The 23,051-nt window shown below is 46.3% G+C and overlaps 1 protein-coding gene across 2 annotated transcripts in view; it reads right to left on the bottom strand.

Moving 5' to 3' along the window:
* Window positions 1-23,051, bottom strand: part of RCSD1 (RCSD domain containing 1) — a 214,117-nt gene that overhangs the window by 17,271 nt on the left and 173,795 nt on the right. For both annotated transcript variants that reach the window (XM_078656703.1, XM_078656702.1), the window contains exons 5-6: window positions 14,967-15,158; window positions 7,511-8,026 (exon numbers count right to left, since the gene is read on the bottom strand). In XM_078656703.1, coding sequence (XP_078512829.1) covers window positions 7,511-8,026; window positions 14,967-15,158 — 708 coding nt within the window. The remainder of the gene's footprint in view (window positions 1-7,510; window positions 8,027-14,966; window positions 15,159-23,051) is intronic.

Raw genomic sequence — 23,051 nt, 5'->3', positions numbered from 1 at the left:
TGTATTTTATAATTAGTGTGAATTGACTTTTAATCCTGAAGAAGGTGTTGGCTTTAGGAATAAGTGCCAACCCGAAACACGTCGATGCAATCTTGAGCTGTGACACATTTAATCATTGGAAACAACTACTCCAACTATAATATTAACATATGATTTGGAGTTTGATTATGTTTTTTGACTAATGTACTCACCTCATTTTAATTGGAACCATTTTCCTTAGTTTTGTCCCACTGTGTGTAGAAGTATTATGTGTATAATTGTATTTTTATTGGTGTAACACTGTTTACTGTGTTTATTAATATATATTGAAATAAATTGTACACTTTTTATGAACTTATTACTATTATTATTATTATCATTTTTGCTCCCTATCTGTTGGTCAAGTTAACTGTGTATGGAATGATGTGGGTATAAGCGTTGGCTATTTGTAAGTTCGGCCAAAGGGGAAACTTTTTTGACAGCATTGCTTGGCAAAACAGCATCTGAAAAGAGTTAAAGAGTTGTCTGGTCTGTTTTCAGTATATAGCACATTTTAGGAATAGGGAGATTAGGGGATTTACCTAGAATCACACAATGTTAAGTCAAACATCAAGGGCAGGATTTGAATCTAGGTCTTAGGGCTGTAATGTTAGTAACTCTAACCAATGGGCCACGTCCTCCTACCACTGTGACACAAACTTCCACTGTACAGTAGATTTATTATCATCAAAGTTCTTGAAAGTTCAGTTCTACAGAACAGAGCTAAAAGGGATAGGGTGTGAAGGGTTACAAGATTTGTCTAGAATCACACTATATTTAGTCAAACACCAAGGACAGGATTTGCACCTATGTATTTGGGCTCTAATCAATAGGCCACATACATCCTCCCCTCTCTGATGCAAAATTCTACTTGTAGAGTAAAATTAATATCTTCAAAGTTTTTAAAAGTTCAGTACTGCACAACAAAGCTAAATGGGAGAAGATGTGATGGTACTGATTCACCATGCCATTGCCGGCGTGTAAGCACATGTTCGCCATTTGCAAAATTACATTTTAAATGAAGTCCAAAGTATCAGTACACTAGAAACATTTTAGTTGCCCACTCTTGGGGCTCATGAGATAACCTACAAAAGGAGTATTTAAGTAAAAATTATAACTTTTATGGTGCACACATGTGATGTCTGACAATGACAAAGAAACAGTGACACATTGGTCAGGCTCAACAAAAGTAAGGCAAGTGTGTCATTCTAAATGCAAACGTGTAGGAGAGAATTCCAGGATCATAAACTCCCCGTGTATCAGTGCTTTACTTCCCATACAATAAAACTACTGATCTGCCACTTTCGTTAAGATTTCAGCATTGAATTGCGATCCCCATGTGTTTCTTCCGCGCCTATATGCTTATTTAGCTACTTATATTTAAGTGCAACACCATTAGTGTAAATGAGTGAGTCAGAAGACAGTAGCAATTTCTCCATGTTGAAAAAAAATCGTAATAAAGTAGAATGTTTCGTAAAACATAAATACCTCTGGTGTTGTGAAAACCAGGCTCAACATTTCGTACAGCTCCGTAGGCTCCCGCGCTTACGGTGCGAGGCATTCAAGTTTGGCTGACTGCAAACCTTGCAGTGAACTTTTGACGCACAGAGCCTGAAGGAGGCTTAGCTTTGCTTGTTCAGGGGATAGCTGGCTCTAGGAGGAGGTGGCGGACTGCTGGCTGCTGTCCGTCACGGGAGCACCCCCTGAAGCATTGCAGCACCCCACAAATCACGGAATGTGAAGCCCTCCTCGGGTCCCCTGTCACTCTCCAAGCTCCGGCGGTGATGGCTCATGTCACCTCCTCGAGTGCGAGGCATGTACAGCACACACGGGACTCCCACTCTGACTGGCTCATCAGGAAGTTTGCAAACAAAACACCTCCTTGTTCACAAGTGACTCCCGTGATGTAAGCCACGGGTGGCAGAGTGACTCCGTCGCTCTACTGTAGTATTAAAGATGTACTTTGCGAGCGTTAAATTGCGACTTTTGTGTGAAATGTCAGCAAAGATTATGAGCAATATGTAATAGTCGAACCGAGTTGGAGAACAGGCTTTAAGTAAGTACCTTGACAATTGAAGTGTGAATAGCACACTTGAAAATTCCGCGTGGGTTAAGATAATCAGTACTGCACTGTCTTTTACACGTATTAATTACAATTAATAACAGGGTCGGTGGCGGAAGTGAAAGCACCGCGATCACCAAGGCTAGCACGACCACCATCTGTTTCCAATTAACGCGAAGGTGAGGGCGGGTGCGATAATTGGAAACAGATGGCCCTGCTGCTTGCTCCCGAGGACCCTAGGCCAAGGACCAGAGAATGCGGGACATGCAGCCGCCTTGGGCCAATTGCATGCTGTCTTTCTTATAAAGACACATGCAAAGGCCAATAGGGAGAGATAAAAAAAAGCACACACACGAGCGTGTGTTCACAGTTTTAAAGCCCTTACTAAAGCCACGCAGAGCACCACATGCGCGCTAGCTCAGGCGAGACCTAAAAGGGAAGTAACGAGGAGAAATTAAGATATTTTTTCTGGTTATGCCTCCCATTGGAAGGCGTAGAATTTTGGCGCATTCCCATGTCTACCAGTAATGGTAAATCTGAGTATGCGTCAAAATCCATGGATGCTGCCCACGCAACGCCCATGGAACACCTCCCAGGGGCAGATTAGTGCAAGGCAGCAATTTGCTTTGCGATGCTTTGCTCGAGATTTATTAAGCCACTCAGGGCCATGCAAGGGGGCCTTCGGTTGCTTGATAAATCGTATTTCATGGGTTGCGTCGATTGTGCACCATGCAATGTGGTGCAGAAGCAAACCAACCCTTGATAAATATGCTCCTGGGTTCTCTGCCTAACCTTCTATGTCTGCACTTTTTTTCAGAAATGATCAAACCCACGCATGTTGAACACTATAGAGAGGTATATACGGAAAAGGATCATTTATCCTTGTGAAGGGGGTCCTGCACTATACATGTAGGATAAAGTGATAAGCTATATAGGTCTAATAGGAAGATATGATTATTAACAATTATACTGTGGATAGCTAATATAGGGAAAACAGGATGATGTCCGGGAGGGATAGAAAATCCAAAACATTTCAGGGAGTTAAGTGAATGTTCTCAAAGAAGGTATTCTAAGATAGTATTTTCCTAGGAGGAAAGTATCTTCTCATTTCACAAGGAAAATATTTTAAGGTGTCTTATTAACTGGCCAATATGTTTTGGCTACTTATTCAGGCATTGGAGCCAAAGTACAATCCTGGAAATCTCGGGTGAACAGGAAGCCACATACGAATGAACACAATTCCTTGGTTTTCCATTCCCCCTTGCTCTCACTCCTGGGATGGCTATTATCATAACCACCTAGATGTTCTCATTATTCCATACTTTTGAAAATAGAGTTATCATTAAAAATCATAAATAAAATACAGAAAGCATATTGTCATTTCTACAATCTAAAACTGACTCTGCTACATGAAACATAAAGAAATGAGACATTACCCCTTTAATAGTAGCAGATCTCAAGTCTCTTACAAAACCAGTGCTTTCCATCTGTCTGGTCCAAGAGAGGATGCATAATTAAGGCTCTTCACAAGGCCTTATCTTTAACTCTGGCTACTCTTAAACCTCCTTTGGGTTTTTCTGAACTTAGAGGTTTATTTTCAGAGATTCAACTTTAAAGATTTAAAAAAGAATCTTCTCTTTGTTGAGAATATGGCTATTCTATTTAAGTCTTCTTTCTGGGTGTGACAGCAAGACATGTAAAGAAGATGAACCCTTAAAATGCCTTTTCTGTCTGTGCACCACAGTGCGATAAATGTATGCATCACAGGAAAAAGCCTCTCATCATATTAAAACAGGTCCATTGTCTTTGAAAAGGAGTTCCTTTTCTGATGGGGGTTTACACAAACCCTTCACTAAAACCACAAGAGGAAAAGAAGAAGAAGAAATGTCAGTCAATGTCAAGAAATCAAGAGAACACCATAGGATTCAGGAAATAACTTATGCATACCCTTGGTATCAGTTGAGATGTTATCGACAACCAGCAAGGCCCCTATGAAGTGACTACAACTTATCCCCCTTCCACTTCTTTACGGTACTACGGTCAAACTAACAATCATAAGAAACTGAATTGTGAGGGTAGGGTAGTATATTACTAAGGTAGCCATTGGATAACTAGAGAATAACCACCACCAACTATTCACTATAAAGTATCCAAATACTAACATCAATCTTGCGTATACTGCCACATTCATTTTTAATTCCTGCTACAGACCGGTTTTGCAGTTTCTCACAGGTCACGTAAACAACACCCAATCATACTCAGAGAGGGGCATTGGTCAGTCCTCCTCTACCACTGGATCAGGCCAGAGTATTTCTATCTCTCACAGGCCGTTAGTCCACATAATTAAAGAGTGCCTCCATTGTAAAGTATGAGAAGTCCATGCACATGCAATGGAGATGCATTGTTTCACTATCATCCGTAGCCCATTGATTTATCATATTTTGAGACCTGCCTTCCTATACCCAGGATCCTGGTGACTTCCTCCGTATGATTTATGATCAACCTTGGGAAAGTGACTATATACTAATTACCATAGACACTGCTACACTGTACACTAGTATATGTCATACAGATGTGCTGAGGGTTGAACGCCATTTTTTGGAGCTAGACAAATTTCATTATGGAAGCCTACAGAAATGTTATTAACTATGATATCTTGAATGCAATTTTGTTCTCTTTAACGAGGAACTTTTTCATCAGAATCGTGGTGCAGCAATGGGCACCTGCTTCGCCCCCAGCTGTGCTAATTTGCATATGGGCTAGGGAGAGGATCAGGGGATCCATCCCGAATACCACCAAGTAGATATATTGATGACCTGTTCGTAGTGCGGAGGGGCACGGAAAACAGTGCAAGGTCATTTTTGCGAATGCAGACCAAGAACCTCAATTTACTCACACTATTAGCACCATAGAGGTTAATATCCTTGATATCACAGTGTATATCAAAAGCAACAAGTTGGAGACAAAATTGTTAAACAAAACCACCTCAGGCAACACACTACTTTACGCTACCAGCTTTCACCCTTTCAGTTTAGTCAGCAGTATCCCATATGGTGAGAGCTTGCACGTTAAACGCAATTGCAGTGAAATCAAAGAAGATAGAGCGCTCTAGACCTGATATCAAGCTTTGCAGATCGGGGATACTCATAAACCAGTTTAGATCAGGCCAAGAAGATGCCCAAATCTAAAACCAGTGAACAACTGCTATTTGCGAGTAAGACTATTAAGAGAAATACCCAAATCGACCCACAATTCAGATTCACCACAGCATATAACAAATAAGAAAGGGCTATGAGGTCAATCTTGCAGAAGCATTGGTCAATGATTAAAAATGATCTAGTCTAGGGGAAAGTCCCCCCCCCCCCCCACAGACCAGGGATAACAAAATCATGAGACAGGATCTAGGAAAAAGCAGACCTGAAATAATAACATCTGCCCAAACCACTTGGCTGAGCCACAGCTCTGGCATTAAGAGGTGCAGCCGGTGTAAGACATGCCAACATGGCATCAACACTAAAGAATACACAACACCCTTCTCCAGAAAGAGTAAAAAGATCAGTGGGAGTTATCACTGCAAAGCAGACCATGCAGAGTATGTTTTACAATGTCCCTATGTATGGAGTACCATTCTCCCAGTCCATAAGAGGATCTGATGCCCGGTGGAGCTGTCCTATGCAGCTATGGAGCAGTTTGGCTCTGGTTCACCCCTTGACCGGCACCTACCCAGCCGGACATCGGACATTGTTTTCCTTGCCTCTCCGTTGTGTTTCCTCCCTGCGTTCCTTATCCCTGTTTACCATTCCACTTCTACCTTTTCACTCCCCAAGACTTGTGTACGTGCTAATAACTCACATTATTGTGCAATCTCATGTTTCTTTTCTCCTAGGTCTATACTGGACTATGGGCCAGATGTAGGTAATCTCAATTTACCTATTCTTAAATACCGAATTTTACCGATTCGGTATTTAAGAATAGGTAAATGGGATGTAGATACATTTTCGGTAAAAATTACCGAATCGGTAAGATTCGGTAATTAGGAATTGGTATTTACCGATTCAGTAATTCCTATTCATTCCTATGGGCCTGGAGGCCCATAGGAATGAATGGGAAGCCATTCAATATTACCGATTCGGTAAATACCGAATCGGTAATAGGGGGAACTCATGCAAGGGTGGCAGGGTGTCACATTGACACCCTGCCACCGGTAATTTCGGCCGTTACCGACCGATATTGGGCCACCTACATCTGGCCCTTAGTATTTATGTAACCTGTAACTCACTGATCCTCATGTAAAGCCCTCTGATACCTCCGGGTCTAGCCTGCGCTATATAAAACTCGGCAAATAAAAAATCTGAAAGCATCTAAGGACAATCACAAATGGCAACAAAGCTTACCCTCAGACATTTTGAGGAACAACATCCAAGTAACAACACTGGCCTCAAATACTTTGTGATAGATGCCATTCCTGTTAACATGGGAGGATGTGATCGAGAAAAATCATTAAGGCAATTGGTTTCTAGGTACACAATAGAGCTAAATGAACTTAACATGGAGGAAGACCTCCAGACACACCTATAGTTTCCTGTACCTACATCTCTCTCTCTGTATAATGAGGTGGTCTATCCATGGTTTTAACTTAGAATTTGAGTCACTTTGGGTGTAGTAGTGACAAATGTAGGCAACAAGGAGCAGACACTAGTTGATCAGTGCTCTATACCAACACATACAACCTTATGGAATGTGATGTGCCTTAATTATTACAATGGTATAACATGTGCCTACTTATGATAATATCTTCGACTCTTGATAATGTTGACCCAAATTTGACTATTCGCCCACTTGGGCAAAATGACTTTGGCATATTAGTTTTTTTTGTTTTTTGTTTGGATATTCAATATAAAACAAATTCTCACACTAACGTTAATGTAACACAACCATTTGACTATTCTTTGCCTTTATAGTGTTGAAGGTCTGGGTAACAACGAATAATATAATTGGGAATCATATGTCAAGCATAATGGGGTGACCTTTTTGTGACCAGTGATGTTTGGAATGAACAAACAAATTGAGCTTCAGCAGTAAGGTATGCATAATATAAATGTATGATTATACTATGATAAGCATACCAGAGCCATAAATAATCATTTTGGCCAGCTATTTCACCCACCTGGGTAGGATTATTTTCTTGGCATGTTACACAATGTACACTGTGGCTATCAGGGACCTCTTTCTAGGGCACTGAATGCCAGTTCTGTGTGATTTACACCCAACTCAAATACTATGTAGTATAAATAAATGCCTAACCAAAATACTGTGCAGAATAAAACACACACAAATGCCCACTGCACTGCTTATCTCATGCAGCACTGTCACCAGTGTCAGGGTCTGGTCATGTATTAGATAACTGTGTGAACAGTGCAGGCCACCTACCTCTTGGCTGGAGCTGCTCTCCTCTGTGGCTGTCTCTGCAGCAGTCGTTTTGCTGTCAGCCTCACCGACTGTCTCTGTGGTGCCTGCAGCCTCTTGGCACTTCACGGGGTTCTCTTCTGTTTCCGGTTTGTCTGCGTTTTCAGCAGCCACTTCTGCATGTGCCATGTCCTTTTCTGTTCCATGTTCAGTGCGTTGTTTCCTCTTCTTCTCCCCTGACTCTTGCTTGTCTGCCTCAGCTTCATCGGTGACCTTCTTCTCAGCCTTTTCTGGCCCACCAGTATTGTTCGTGGGTATTTTGTCATCCGATGTCTGTTGTACACCCTGGTCTCCTGCCCGGTCCGAAGGCTCAGGTGACATTCCCCTCTTTGCTTCAAACACCTCATCAGTGTCCTCTGACTTTCCACCGTTCTGTTTGGGTGCGGCCATTGCGTCAAAGTCTTCATCGCCCATGTCAGTCTGGGATTTTCTGAACTTTCGGCTGGGGGGTCGTCGTTTCAATGACCCCTTTGTCCTGAGCTGAAAGAGTCGAAATAAGAATGAATATGTAATACTGGCCAATACTGATGCAGGAATTTTGAGGGGACAGCTACTACCCAACTGTATTAATGTCCAACCACAATGCCACATAGGAGACCGCATGCGCATTTACCTGGGAGCGGTCCCTGAAGAACCTTTTCTAGCAACTACATCTAATGAGCATTCGACCTTCTTGTTGGGAGCCTCATCAAACAGCTTCATTTGTTGTCATAAACGGGCTTTGGGCCAATAATTGAATTAACTCAAAGGGAGAGGATGTGCCTCAGCAGCCAGAGCTGCCAACTCGGGAGCTGGGGATCTGGGTTTGAGTCTCTGTGTCGGGCAACATCCTGTAATTCTGGGCAAGGGCAAATCACTTAATCTCGTCGTACCCATGGACAGCGCCTGAATACCCTCATGGGTGATAAGCTGCGCTATGTAAATCTACAAGCTTAACTTAACTAACATGTTGCCAAGCATGTCAACAACATACTGGCACACTCTCCTATTCTAGGTTGTAAAATTATGGTGCATATGATGATAGCCAAGCGAATAGAATAGTTTAAAAAGCACACACACAGCATGCATTTATGTGCTACATTGATGATACATATATTAACTTAGCGTATTTCTCTGCTGCAAACTTACACGATCACATGTTTCTTTCTTAGGCACTTATAGTACTCACAAAATAGAAACTTTGGGCCTTATTCACAAAGGTAAATGCAGTGGTCAGTTACATTTATTACATAAAATACCTTTTATTCATTTACCAGGAATCCAACTGGGGTTCCTGGTGTGTGCACATGTATTTGCTACTGTTGATAGTGACTCCAGATCAGAGGGTGAGCAATGTTTGCTCATTGGGGTAGTATGCCTTACAAATGTGTAACTGTACAAAAGGGGGTGGTGATGGACGGAGCATCTGAACCAATCAAACACTCACACCCAGTCAACAGATCTGGGTTTAATCCACCACCGTTCTTTATCCCTCTCTGCCACCCCAGTTCAGACATGGCCATATGCAAATCAGTCTGACCCTGTGCCTCATGGGAACAGTCCAGCCCGAACTGCCAAGCCATGCCTTCCCTGGGCCGGATACAAGCTTCCTAGGACCAGTTTCTGGCATTACAGCCGTCTTCAGCCAGGCTTGCTTGAATCCAGTGGCAAAGTGAGCAAGGGACTCACGTCTGAGCATACCCTGCCAACTTATGGCGAACAAAGCGGTACAAAAGGGGGTGGTGATGGACGGAGCATCTGAACCAATCAAACACTCACACCCAGTCAACAGATCTGGGTTTAATCCATCACTGTTCTTTAGCCCACTCTGACACCCCAGTTCAGACATGGCCATATGCAAATCAGTCTGACACTGTGCCTCATGGGAACAGTCCAGCCCGAACTGCCAAGCCATGCCTTTCCTGGGCCGGATTCAAGCCCAGCGGCAGAACCTCTGGCCCCCGCGAACACCACAATGCCCGTCTCCGCTACGATGCCAGCACCCTCCATGCACTCAACCCCGGACAAGAACACACATGCTACCGGGCCACCCCGAACTGCACCCAAGGACCCTTCACCTGCCGGAACTGCAGCTTCACCAGCACCCGGCCCGCCAAACCGCCAACCAAATTACCCAACTTCCTCAGATGCATCCTCCTCAACACCCGCTCCGCCCGCAAACACACCATCGAACTCTGGGACCTTCTCGACTCCACCTCCCCAGACGTCGCCTTCCTGACGGAAACCTGGCTGAACCCCACCTCAGCTCCCGACATCGCCATAGCCATCCCGGAAGGCTACAAGGGACCGTGCCAACATCGCAGGAGGAGGAATCGCCATCGTCCACAGGAACACCCTCAGTCTCGACCAACACCGACGACACCCTCAGCACCTCCGAACACATGCACTTCCAGATCCACATCGATCCCAACACCACCGTCAGAGGAACCCTCGTCTACAGACCCCCCGGACCCCGACCACAGTTCAATGACTTCATCGCCAACTTCATCAGCACACACGCCCTCACCTCCACGGACTACATCCTCCTCCGGGACCTGAACTTCCACCTCGAGAACAACAACAACACCAACTCCACCACCCTGATCGCCAACCTCGCCAACCTCGGACTCAGACAGCTCGTGACAACACCCACCCAGGCCGCCGGCCACACACTCGACCCCATCTTCAACCACACCACCGAACCCCACTGGACCGACCACCACTGCATCCACTACCCCTTCAGGAAGCCTACCACGCACCACTGCACCCAACAGATGTCTCGACGCTGCTGGAGCAAAGTCACCGAAGACCAGCTAACCACCACCCTCGCCCAGAGCCCACCCGCCGACTCCACCGACCCCAACACCGCCGCCCACAACCTCAGACAATGGATCGGCAACTGCACCAACACCCTCGTCCCACTTAAAACACCCTCCAACAGCCACACCAGCAAGAAAGCCACCTGGTTCACTGAAGACCTCCAGGCCTCCAAAAGAACATGCCGAAAACTGGGTAAGAACTGGCTCCGCGAACGAACACCGGAAAGCTACGCAGCCCACAAGAACGCCACCCACAGACACCATCAACTCATCAGAGCCGCCAAGAGGGCCTCTTTGAAAGACCGCCTAGATAACAACACACACACCAGCAAAGAGCTCTTCAACATCGTGAAGGAACTCTCCAACTCCAGCTCTAACACCAACGACATCCCGCCCTCGCAAGAACTGTACGACTCGCTGGCCACCTTCTTCCACCGCAAGATCGCCGACATCCACGACAGCTTCAACGCCACGACCGCCCCGACAAACACGGCCCCCACGACCACCACCTGCACCAACCGCCTGCTCGCCTGGACCAACATCAAAGACGAGGACACCAGCGAGATCATGAACACCATCCACTCCGGATCTCTGTTAGACCTATGCCCTCACCACATCTTCAACAAAGCCAGCACAGCCATCGCACCCCATCTCCGGAAAGTAATCAACATCTCCTTTGAGACAGCAACCTTCCCGGAAAGCTGGAAGCACACCGAGATCAACGCCTTACTCAAGAAACCCAAAGAGGACCCCAAGGACTTCAAGAACTTCCGACCCATCTCCCTGCTCCCGTTCCCGAAGGTCATCGAGAAAATCGTCAACAAACAAATGACCCGCTACCTCGAGGAAAACAGCATCCTGAACCCATCCCAGTCTGGGTTCCACAGCAACCACAGCAACCACAGCACCAAAACCACCCTCATTGCCACCACCGATGACATCAGGACCCTGCTTGACAACGGAGAAACAGCGGCCCTCATCCTCCTGGGCCTTCGACACGGTCTGCCACAATACACTATGAACACGATGCCGGGATCCAAGAGAAGGCCCTGGACTGAACCACATGCTTCCTCTCTGGCAGAACTCAGAGCATCCGCCTCCCCCCTTCCACTCCAATGCCACCGAAATCATCTACGGCGTACCCCAGGGCTCTTCCCTCAGCCTGACACTGTTCAACATCTACATGGCACCCCTCGCCCACGTCGCCCGACAGCATGACCTCAACTTCATCTCCTACGCCAACAACACCCAGCTGATCCTCTCCCTCATCAAAGACCCTCACACTGCCAAAACCAACCTCCACGAAGGAATGAAGGCCGTCGCCGAATGGATGAGGAACAGCCGACTGAAGCTGAACTCGGACAAGGCGGAGGTCCTCATCCTCGGCTCCACCCCTTCAGCCTGGGATGACTCCTGGTGGCCGACAACACTACGAACAGCCCCGACACTCACCGACCATGCACGCAACCTAGGGGTCATCCTCGACTCCACCCTCTCCATGACTAAGCAGGTCAACGCCGTCTCATCATCCTGCTTCAACACCCTCCGAATGCTCCGCAGGATCTTCAAGTGGATCCCCACCGAAACGATAAAAACAGTAACCCAGGCCCTCGTCACCAGCAGGCTGGACTACCGATACGCCCTCTACGCAGGAAAGTCGGCCATGCTCCTGAGACGACTGCAATGCCTCGGCACGTCTGATCCTCGACATTTCCCGCCACAGCCACATTTCACCCCACCCGAGAGACCTGCACTGGCTCCCCATCAACAAGAGGATAACCTTCAAGCTCCTCATCCACGCACACAAAGCTCTTCACAACACCGGCCCAGCATACCTCAACAGACGACTCAGTTTCTACACCCCCACACGCCAGCTCTGCTCCACCGGCCTCACCACAGTCCCCCGCATCCGAAGAACAACCGCCGGCGGCAGATCTTTCTCCCACCTCGCCGCCAAGACCTGGAACACCCTCCCCACCAACCAACAGCAGACCCAAGACCAACTGGCCTTCAGAAGACTCCTCAAGACCTGGCTCTTCAATCAGTAGCAGCGCCCTCCCTCCCCCCCAGCGCCTTGAGACCCTCACGGGTATGTAGTGCCCCTTACAAGTGTATTGATTGATTGATTGATTGATTGAGGTGAGTAAGTAGGGACCCCACGGAGGACAGTGCAGTGTGGGAACACGACTGCGTGCTCTCTACAATTCTATGGGGAAGTTGTGGTTGAAGTTTTAAAGTTTAAGGACCCTTCCCGATGGACTTCAAAGAAACCATGCGGAAGTTAGGGGGTTGAATGACCACCCCACCTGTAGATACCGTAGTACCACAGTTACCTATCCCAGGGGAGCCGGGTGCATAGGTCTGAAGTGGCATCGGAAATCGCCATCGATCTATATGGAGGACTTTGAAGAAGAGCAACCGCTGGGAAGGAGAAAAGTGTCAGATGGAATCCAAAGGTGGATTCCTGTAGAAGAGTACCTGTAAGCAGAAGGGACAGAGTTTGGGTCACTTAAGAGTGAACAGGGGCTTGGTAGACAAATGCCCACCGATGTCGAGTACTTTGAGGGGGTTCTTGACCCTGCAGCCACACAGACCAGGTGATGTCTAGGATGACCAGGAGCCAGATACCAGCTGTCCCACAAAGGATGTTGAGTGCTGAGGGGTCGGTGTTTGGCGGGAGCACCATAAAGCCTTGGCAACAGCAACCAACACAGAAGGTCGAAGAAGGTAACGGTTCGGACCAGCAAAGTCCAGGGGACTCACCAAAGCAAAGGGAGTCAGGGCAAGCCTGGAGCAACCAGGGAAGTCCAAGGAAAGCAGTGTTGACCCTCAAGAAGACCCACAGGCCGGAGGCAAAGGAGTCACGAGAGGACCTCGAGCAAGTTTACCAAACAACAACCCATGGAGCACTCAGTGCGAGGAGGGTGAAGATCTTGCTACGAAACAATGCCAGAAGTTGTGGCTATCAATAGCACAATGCACTTGTTTGGCAACAGCACCAACAAGCATATGCACTTGCAAAAGTACGCACTGCACAGGGGTACAGGTATTGCAGCCCCACAAGGGGTTCTGATTCAGACTTGGTCAGCTCGGACCTCGAGGGACTTGGAAACCTAACTCGTAGGAGCTCAGGAGCAGCAGACCAGTCAGTTGAGAAGAGGTGTCTGCGGTTGCAGGAGAGTGACTCCTTCACTCCAAGGGAGATATCTTCAGTTGTCCTTGATGCTCCACAGGTCCTGCAGGGAGCCTGTATGGTGCACGGGCACAGACGATGCTTCAGACTGAGTGGGAGACAAAGTCTGGCCAAACAACGTACAGCGAAGTACAGAGTGTCCAGACGGTCGAAGTTCAGTGGTTTCTGGTTCAGAATCTTGTCCATGTCAAATCTAGGGTCCTACAGCCAGGTCCTACAGCTCTTTTATACCTATGGGAGAGGGTTGGACAGATTCAGGGAACCCTCCCAGGGGAGGGTCTGGACAATGGGAAGGATGCTCCAATGTCCTTTGTCCAATTTTGTGCCAGAGCAGAAGCCAACGGCTCCTAGGACCGGTTTCAACTGGACTATGCACAGGGACACCAAATGTGCCCCCATGCAGACTTTCGGTCACTGGCAAGCGCACCCACCCAGCTCTAATACACTAAATCCTGTCTGGGAGGTGGTCACACCTCCCTGTGACAGAATGCCCATTGTTCCACCTTTCTCTGCTTGAGCTTGGCTCAGCAGCAGGAGGGCAGAAATGTGTCTCTGGCCAGCAGCAACTATTTTGTACTGCCCAGGACTAGAAGGCTGGTACCGGGAACACCAGGGACCCAACGAAGCTCACTTCTGAGGGGTGGAATCATACCTCGCACACTGGTTACCGGTGTGGGGGTATGATTCCACAATGTTTTCAGCTGCAGTCACATAATGCCACTCTATATGTCGTAAATGGCTGATACACTGACAACCCGGGAGAACAGACTCCATAGGCTGCAGGGGTGTTCTGCTCATGCAGTGGCACCCTCTCATTAGAAACAAGCACCCTGCCTTCAGGATTGTTAAGGCCTGCTATAAGGGGGACTTATAGGTTTTAAGTGCAGTGACCCTTGGATATAGTAAACCTATATCTAAAGTAAGAGGTGCATGCACCATCTTGCACAGGCTGCAATGGCAGGCCTGTAGTTCCATTTTGCCTGACCTCTCATGGGTGGCATAATATGTGCTACAGCCCATGGGAGGCCTCTGGGGTACCTATGTCCTGGGTACATGGGTACCAGATACTAGGGACTGACAAGGGTACCCCAGTATCCAATCTGGAGTGTACCTAGGTACGTGACAAAACAGTTTAGGGAGAAAGCAGATAGACTGGGGTCTTGATTAGCAGGATTCCAGTCAGACTAGTCAAAAATAGTGTCACATGAAGCAAAAAGTGGGGGTAACCATAAGAAGCAGATCCTACAAAATACCACATACAAGACTCAGGCTTCCAGTGCCTTCCCTCACTATGCAGTTCTCCTTCAGTACCAATTCACCCTTTTGGAGGTGAAGTATACATTCAATGACAATTGAACATAATATAAAATAACATCTTTCTGCAAAGAATAGACTCTATCATGGAAACAGACAGTGCAAAATGACCTACCTTAATGTAGCCTCGTAGAGCAGCCCCTTCCGGCGGCTGCTCAAAGCCAACGGGAACTGCATCAGAGTCACTGCTTTGAGAGCGTCGATTGGGGCTGTCGGGTGTCAACGGGGGGCTGTTAAAGGGGGACGGCATGACCCTATATCCTGGGCTCTTTGGTGCTCGTCCTGGAGGTGGAAACATCAAGTTTCCCTGCAACAAAAGAGAAGCTGGTAACAGTTATTCGTTCAAGGTGGGCATGTTCTTGAATTTTGTAATGAACATTCACTGACACCAAGGAGGGGCATAAAGTATACACACAATGGGCCTCTATACATGGTTTGTGATGAGTCCTAGATTGTAATCTGGAACATCATGAAGTTTTTTTTTAACTTCTTTGTGATTTCAAGAATTGTGATGAATAGCAGGTGGAACTCTCTGATAAAAGCATTTTGTAAGAGAACAGAACAAAAAACTTACTTTTAGGGTGGGAATCCTCTTGCCAAAATGTTCTGTGAGAAATTTATTTTGAAACAACTGCTACATTTTTGTGTTATTCATCTCATGTTAAACTCTACACACTTTCAAAACTGCATGGAGTGCAAAGTTGTCTGATTTTCCACAAATTTGAATGTTCAAAACTTGAAAATTATTCGACCCCCAATCCTTTAGGAAACTAGAAAATAATGTCATGCTCCTGATTTGTGGCAATAGCTTTCTCCATCAGCACAATCAACAGTAGTCTTCAATTCATCATCATTGGCCACAATCATGGAGGTCGTAGAAGTGACATTACGTGTCTTTTGACCATGAAGACATAACAGAAGTTACCACACATGACCTTTGACCTGAATACACCTACATATAAATTGAAGACCTAAGGTTATTGCATGTTTATGAACAGTGATTAATAAATACTATTACCACCTACCAAATACAACTAACAAAATCTAAAAACATCTACAGCGATACTTGCGTTTTTGCTCGATTTGTTTAACTACAGATGCTGGAAGCACACAACGTGTTGCACGCAGTAACGGAGGGGTTACTAGACCCAGATTACCTCATCTACTACTGGCCCATCACTCACCTACACTTCATTGGCAAGATCATATGCACAACTCAAGGATCGCAAACCATCTCCTTCATGACTACTAATCCAGCTCTAGATCACCCTGCAGCAGGGGATCCTTACAAACCATTGAAAATATCCTACTGACCGTGGATAACAAGCATTTGCAATGCAATAGGCCTCGCATTTATGCAAGTTTAAGCTATTGGCATTGTAAATGACAATGCCTTTTATTTATGTTTTAAAAACAAAAACAAAAATAAAAGGCATAGTTATTTGCAATGTCAATAGCTCAAACTTGCGTAAATGTGAGACCTTTTGCATTGCAAATGTTTGTTTAATATGCAAGTCGCTGAATTGGTATAATTATTGTGAATTATGGAAAACAGCTGCCCGGTGTGATAGTACTCATGTGAATTTTAGGTACTGGGTACGGTGCTGTCCGCACGCAATGATAAATGTTAGAAGAAATGACGTAATCTCACAGACAGTGTCCATCTGGTGCAGTCAGGGAGGCCATCACTAGAAAAATGAAAACATTCCCAGAGTGTGCGTTGTAAACGTCACCCACATGCAAAAACGTGCACATGTAATCATACAAATGCACACTGACACACACATTCCCACACAAAAAACACACATCCGCATAAACACACAAATAAACAGTCATTTGCATACATACAACAATTTGTATATACACAGATGCACATACAATGATGTACAGTCACAAAGCAAATGTGACTTTACATACACACAAAAATACACACAAGCAAACATGCACACATGCATGCACACAGTCACATATACAAACACAAATTGTCACACAAACATGGAAACACTCAAACACGCATGTATAAAGGACAAGATACACACTTAACATTGTTAAATAACTTGGTACATGTTGCGTTATCCGAAATACATTCCTGACTCTAGTAAACGCGGAAAAGCTAAAAATCAAAAATGGCCCGTAATTATGTGGAAAAGAACTCAGCTGTTTGTGTATACCGGAGCCGTGACATCAGGTGAAACATACATAGGTTTGGGTCGGTGCCCCTTGTTTCCCTTCATCCTGATATTAAATTTAGAGACGTAGGAAAGTTGACCAAAACTTAGGTCTAACTTGTGGTAACTTCAGCAAGTAATAACAGTTTTCTATTTAAATAACAATCAACGGTGCGGTGGGAGATGGAGGGTTCCACAAAAATATACAAGCTGTAGCCGGGGACAGGATGTGCTGCCAGACACTGCAATTTTAAACGCCATGTAACTAACACAACATAAAGTTTAGGCCAATTGTTTTACTTTTGTGCTCTTTGAAAATTATGTAGCCTTTGAAATAGGAATCAGTAAAAGATTTGTGAAGGCCACTGATCCAAGGTCCAGGCAAGTTTAGAACCCGGTCACCTGGCCTAAGACCACAGGCACCAAACATGGACAAGCGCAGAGCTGCCTGAAACGAGGGCCATAGGATCGGCCAGAGGTCGCACATCAAACAACCCGGATCGGACAGAGGCCACGAACCAAGCAACCCCGACAGAGGTTCCGAATGGAAGAAGTCGCGAACCAAGCGCGTGTACAGGTGAGTCCCCACTCGCAGCATGGAAATCGGAGACTGCGACAGGCCATGTACACTGTGGAGGTAGCCCCATAGGCTGCGCACCGCGATGGTGGATCAGCGAAGGCCACGCATGGGCAGACACCGTTCACTTTACATCGGAGCCCTTATCCCACGGGTCGGGCGCACAGACTCCAGAGCAGAAGCAGGGTTATATGCACTCTCAATGTGCATGAAAGCATTGTTGGAAATTAACATTGTTTGCATCGCGCTTTCACGTTAAGTTAAAGCGCGATGGAAAAATAAACACGCGGCTGCCATTAAAAAAAAGCTGTCGCCGCTTGTTTATATTTGCATTGCGACCGAATGAAAAAAACAAAGTGCTTACCAACTAATTGAAGGAGACAGTATAACGTCGCAACTAAACGATCCAGTCCTGATGGGCGATCCCAAAAGGAGACAGGGCGGTAACAAGGAGGGACCAAGAAGCCTCATAATAAATTGGAAGCCAGAATTTACCATGGACGATGACACCAGCCAATGAAAAATATGGGGGGGGGCTTCCACACCACTTTTAAAAAATACCCTAATACAGCATGCCTCAGAAAGCGAGCAGCGCATGCGCTGCAACACAAGGCGAGACCTAAACATTAACCTTTACTTCACACTGCAGAGGATCTCAGGTTCATCAGCCCCATGAAGCCTTGTATAGTAATCACTTTTGTCATTCTCCACTGGTGCTCCGGCTGATCCTACGGCCAACGCTACTAGTTCAGGCACATACGCTCCAGGTCCCAGGTGCTCCCGATCCCGTGCAGAGTCCACAAGGGTCCATCTTGACCCTCTGTATGGAACCCCTTGAGACTCTGCTTACAACAGCATCACAATATATCAATATGATCATATAAGACAACACAGAACAAAAGTATCCATCAATCTAAACATTCAACACCTCAGACTCTGCCTCCACCTTATGCAGACCTGGATGTCCAGCACCCACCTGAAATTAGACACTACAGAACCGAATTACTTACATTCACCAATAACAAGGAACAACTAGTCTTAGCCTGGCTCTATGACAAAGCACTGGATAGGCTCAAATCCTAACTTTTGGCCAATGCCAAGTCACCCTAACTTACCCTGTAAACCAACATTGCATTCAAACAGCACATTAAAAGAAAGTTAAGATTACTTGGTACCAACTCTCCCATCTAAAGAAATAGAAATCAGTCCACCAAGAAAGCTAATTCAGAACTGAGGTTCAAGGTACTGTACTTGCCGGCCTTGGAGGTGGAAATGCCCTGCTCTGCAGTCTCCCCGACTCTACACCTGCCCCACTCAAGGAGATTTCCACACGCTGCAGCATGCCTCATCAAGAGCCACAAGAAATATGACCACATCACCCCCACCCTGTAGGAAGGCCACTGGTTCTCCTTGCCAGCCTACAAAGTCAGACGTATCTGCAAAACATCATGACCAGTACCACCCCCTATCTGGCTAACACGCTCTCCATCTCTGGTGGTTCTCAGCACACCCATAGCAAGAACATCTTCAAGCTGGAGATGAAGAAGTTCAGGCAATAAATAAACAAGCAGCCATGGTTTGGATAAACATCCCAAGATCCATCAGGAAAGCCCCTACCATTGCAACACAGAAAGTAGCCCACTTTCTGAGAACCCAGCATCCCTGCCTGGATTCACTCTCCCATTGTATCTCTGCCTTCGAACTTGTGTGGCACTCCGCTGCCTTGCATAGGATTAAAAACTGGACTAGCAATCGCTATGACTAGTTGCCATTAAATTGCTACCCTGCACCAGTTTTCTACCCCATGTTCTACATCCCAGATAAAGGTCATGCATCCTCTTTTTACTTACAGGTTACTGCAGCAATGCACTCTAAGCATAATTCACGTGTTTCTCTGCTTTTCTATCATCAGTGTTTTCATTTTAATTTATTTTTCTTTTTACAATGTCAAAATCTCACTCTTATGTTTGCTCAAAACTATAAATCACTTAAACTACTCACTTTTTTAAAATTATCAACTTCAACAAATGTACTCCTATTTACATCATACTCCAGAATGTTTTGTGTGCAGACAGTATATAATAATTACATCATCAGGAAAAGCAATGTATTACTACCACATTGCTGGTGTTTCAAGTACATTACGGACTTCGTTATTACATTCTGAAATCGCTATACATGCCAACATGCTGGTTCCTTGCAACAAGTACAGTAATTTACCTATGCAGTGCATAGTGATATTTTCACAATAATTCTGTTTGGGAGACGAGTTTAGAGGTGTCAAGTAGGTCTTTCTGCATTACGTGTACAACCAGTACTCCCTAAATGCAACTCACAAAACTAGAACAATTTAGATTATGCACGTGTAAAAGCAAAACTCTGTTGCTCAAGTTTAAGTAGTGCAGCCTTGCATCATGTACTTGTGAGTAGGGAGTGAGAAAGTGTGACAAGATGGGATTGCTGGCTCATTTGACGATGACAAAGGGAGAGCATTGAAGGAATGAAGCTTTCAATTTCACTTTCACTTTGTTTCTTACGTAATCAGAGCCCTTGGCACTTCTGTAAACTACTTGAAAACATGGCAAATGGCCATAGGGACAGAATGTGCACACACAGCACATGTTTCGATCGTAATACACAAAACTCGTGCTGCCTGAAGATATTTAGAAATACTATAAAATATGGATGCACAGCACAGATGCTCACACAACAAATGCACGTCATGATACTTACCAGACACGCCCCTGCAGAACTACTCAAATCTGTTAATCCTGCACACAATGTGGATGTGTTATGTGGGCCTCTGTGAGGTGATACACACCACACAAGCCAGTGCAGAAATATTTGAATATAGCCCGCTGCCAAGGGCTATATTAGGCCCTGAGACAGAGTTATAGGTCTGAGCTGCAAGCGAGGGGCTAGAACGAGAGACAGAGCCTTCAAAAATCTTTATTTATCAAGGTAGAAGAGCTATAAGGCTATTAGAACATTCCACCTACTACAGGTAAAATATTCAGAATTAACACCTTGGATGCTCATGACGGGCTCAGCTCGTCATGAGGCACAGTGGCGCTGTGCTCATGACGAGCTGAGCTCGTCATGACCGCCGCGGCGCTCCCACGCGGGTATAATTCCCCTGCTGTGCTGAGCTCGTCACGAGCACAGTACCACCGTGCAGCGTGATGAGCCAAGCTCGTCACAAGCACAGCGACGCCGCAGGCGGCCCCCTCCCCCCGCACCGCGGGGGAATAGCCCCACGGCAAAGGGGCTAAAAAGGGAGAAACAAAAAGGCAAATATTGGAATGTTAGAGCAGAAGGCTTATATGAGCCATGATAAACCGAGCGTCACTTCATTGTCCTCAATGAAGCGCTCAACATTCCAATGTTCTAATAATCTGTTAATCTCTCACACAGCACAGATACTCACACAACACATGCATGTCATGCTGCACAATACGCAGGTCCTTGAAGAAATATTTGAATAAGCGGTTAATATCGTGCAGAGTAAAGACACCCCAGGGCATTTGCGCGCTATGTAAGTTGCCTAAACATAAACATAAACACGCCCAGAACAAATACTCTGCAATTCCTCACATCACATATGCCTATACCGCACATGCTCATCATCATACACCCCCACACCTAACATTACCTCTGCAGATTTACCGAATTCTCTGAAACTATGAGAGTTAGTTAAACTTTGGTGGACAGGATATTCCATCACAGAGTGGCGCCATCTTGTCCACCGTATTATAGGTGCCATAGGCTAGAATGCACTTTTAGTATACCAAACTGGATATCTGTAATGTGGTTATTACATCAAATAAAGACGCTGCATCATTTGCTAGTTTAACAGGTATTTATTCTCTGATTTTCCCTAAAGAGCGCAGAGCCGCTCCCTCTCAGCTTTAGGCTTTCGCACCACTGTCCGTGCGTTCTGCGCGCGCAGCCTGAACATGGCCGCCAGCACGTCACGTCGGTGCGTGACGTGCAACCGCTAGACTGCGTCACCACATATCTCCCCTTTTTTCCCCAACAAGGAAACTGTTAACTCACAGTCCGCCGTTCATGTCAAAGTTTCGGAACCTGGCTGGTTTGACCACCGCTCTCCCCCTCCGGGTCAGTTTCACCGGGGTAGACGGGGCCTCTCCTTCCTGAATCCCTTCATCACTCCTTCCACTTCCTAGTGCAGCCGCACTTCCCTCTCGTCTACTCGTGTCACCTTCACTCGCAGACCCTTGGTTGCCGTCAGCAGCCCTCTCTCCTTGCTGCTCTCCCCTTCTCACATCCAGATCCATCTCTGATTGTTCTTGCTCCGCAGTTCCTTCCTCTGCGTCTTCTAGGTCTGCTCCGCCCTGGTCCCATCGTAGAACTCTGTTGCATCTTGCCATGCGGTCGAGTGAACACACGTTTCCGTCACTTAGCAGAGCTGCTCTGCCCAGCACTTCCTTAACCTGCATGGGTTTGCTGTACTTACTGTCACCTTTCTTTTGTAGCGTTGCCAACTTTACTCGCACCCATTCCCCTTTTTCCAAACCTGTCTCTTTCACATTTTTTCGGTTGTTGTAGTGTCTCGAGTAAATGGCTTGCGCCTTTTCCAAGTTGGCTCGCAGCACTGCAGGGGACCATTCGCTCATTATAGTCTTTTCCTTCCATACTCGATTGTCCCGGGTGAATGGTTCGCGGCCCCTTAATATTTGGAAGGGGCTGTACCCTGTCCCTGTAGGGGTGATCCTGTACGCCCATACCATGTGCCATATCTCCTTTTCCCAATCCTTGTTGTTGGAGATAGCTGCTTGGACGGACCCCATCACCACTCTGTTAAATCGCTCCACAAGTCCGTTTCTCGCGGGGTGGTATATTGACGTGTGCTTGGCCAGTATGCCATTCCTCTGCATGAAGTTGCTCCATTTCTCTGATCTAAATTGGGGGCCATTGTCACTTAGGATGGACTTTGGGATACCTTCCCTCACAAAAGTGTCAGCCAGGAACTTTATGATGGTCTCTGCATCCATCGCCTCATCTATTTTCAACTCCGGCCAATTAGAGTACCTATCCATGAGGACACATACGTACTTTTGGACTCCGTGTGTGTCTAGGATCGGCCCCAGGATATCCACTGACAACTCCTCCCATGGACTTCTTGGGGGGTCGAATTTTCCGAGAGCTGGGCGTAGTGGTTTGAGTGTCTTATCCGCCCCTTGGCACTGTGGGCAGTTCCTGACATGCCTCTCGGCCCTTACATCCATCCCTGGCCACCAGTAGTTTTGTTTGGCCCTCAACTTCAATTTCCCTATCTCCAAGTGTCCTTCATGGAGCATGTCTAATAGTTTGGGGATGATTCCTGCCGGGGGGATGACCTTCTCCCCTCTGTATACGAACACTCCTAGGTCGTCCATCGACAACTCTTCTCTGACTTCAAAGTATGGGTTGAGGTCCCCACGGTTCTGTCTTT

Source organism: Lissotriton helveticus, chromosome 8 (assembly GCF_964261635.1).
Source record: "Lissotriton helveticus chromosome 8, aLisHel1.1, whole genome shotgun sequence".
In the NCBI taxonomy this organism is placed as follows: Eukaryota; Metazoa; Chordata; class Amphibia; order Caudata; family Salamandridae; genus Lissotriton; species Lissotriton helveticus.
This window is presented reverse-complemented; position numbering and strand designations above follow the sequence as displayed.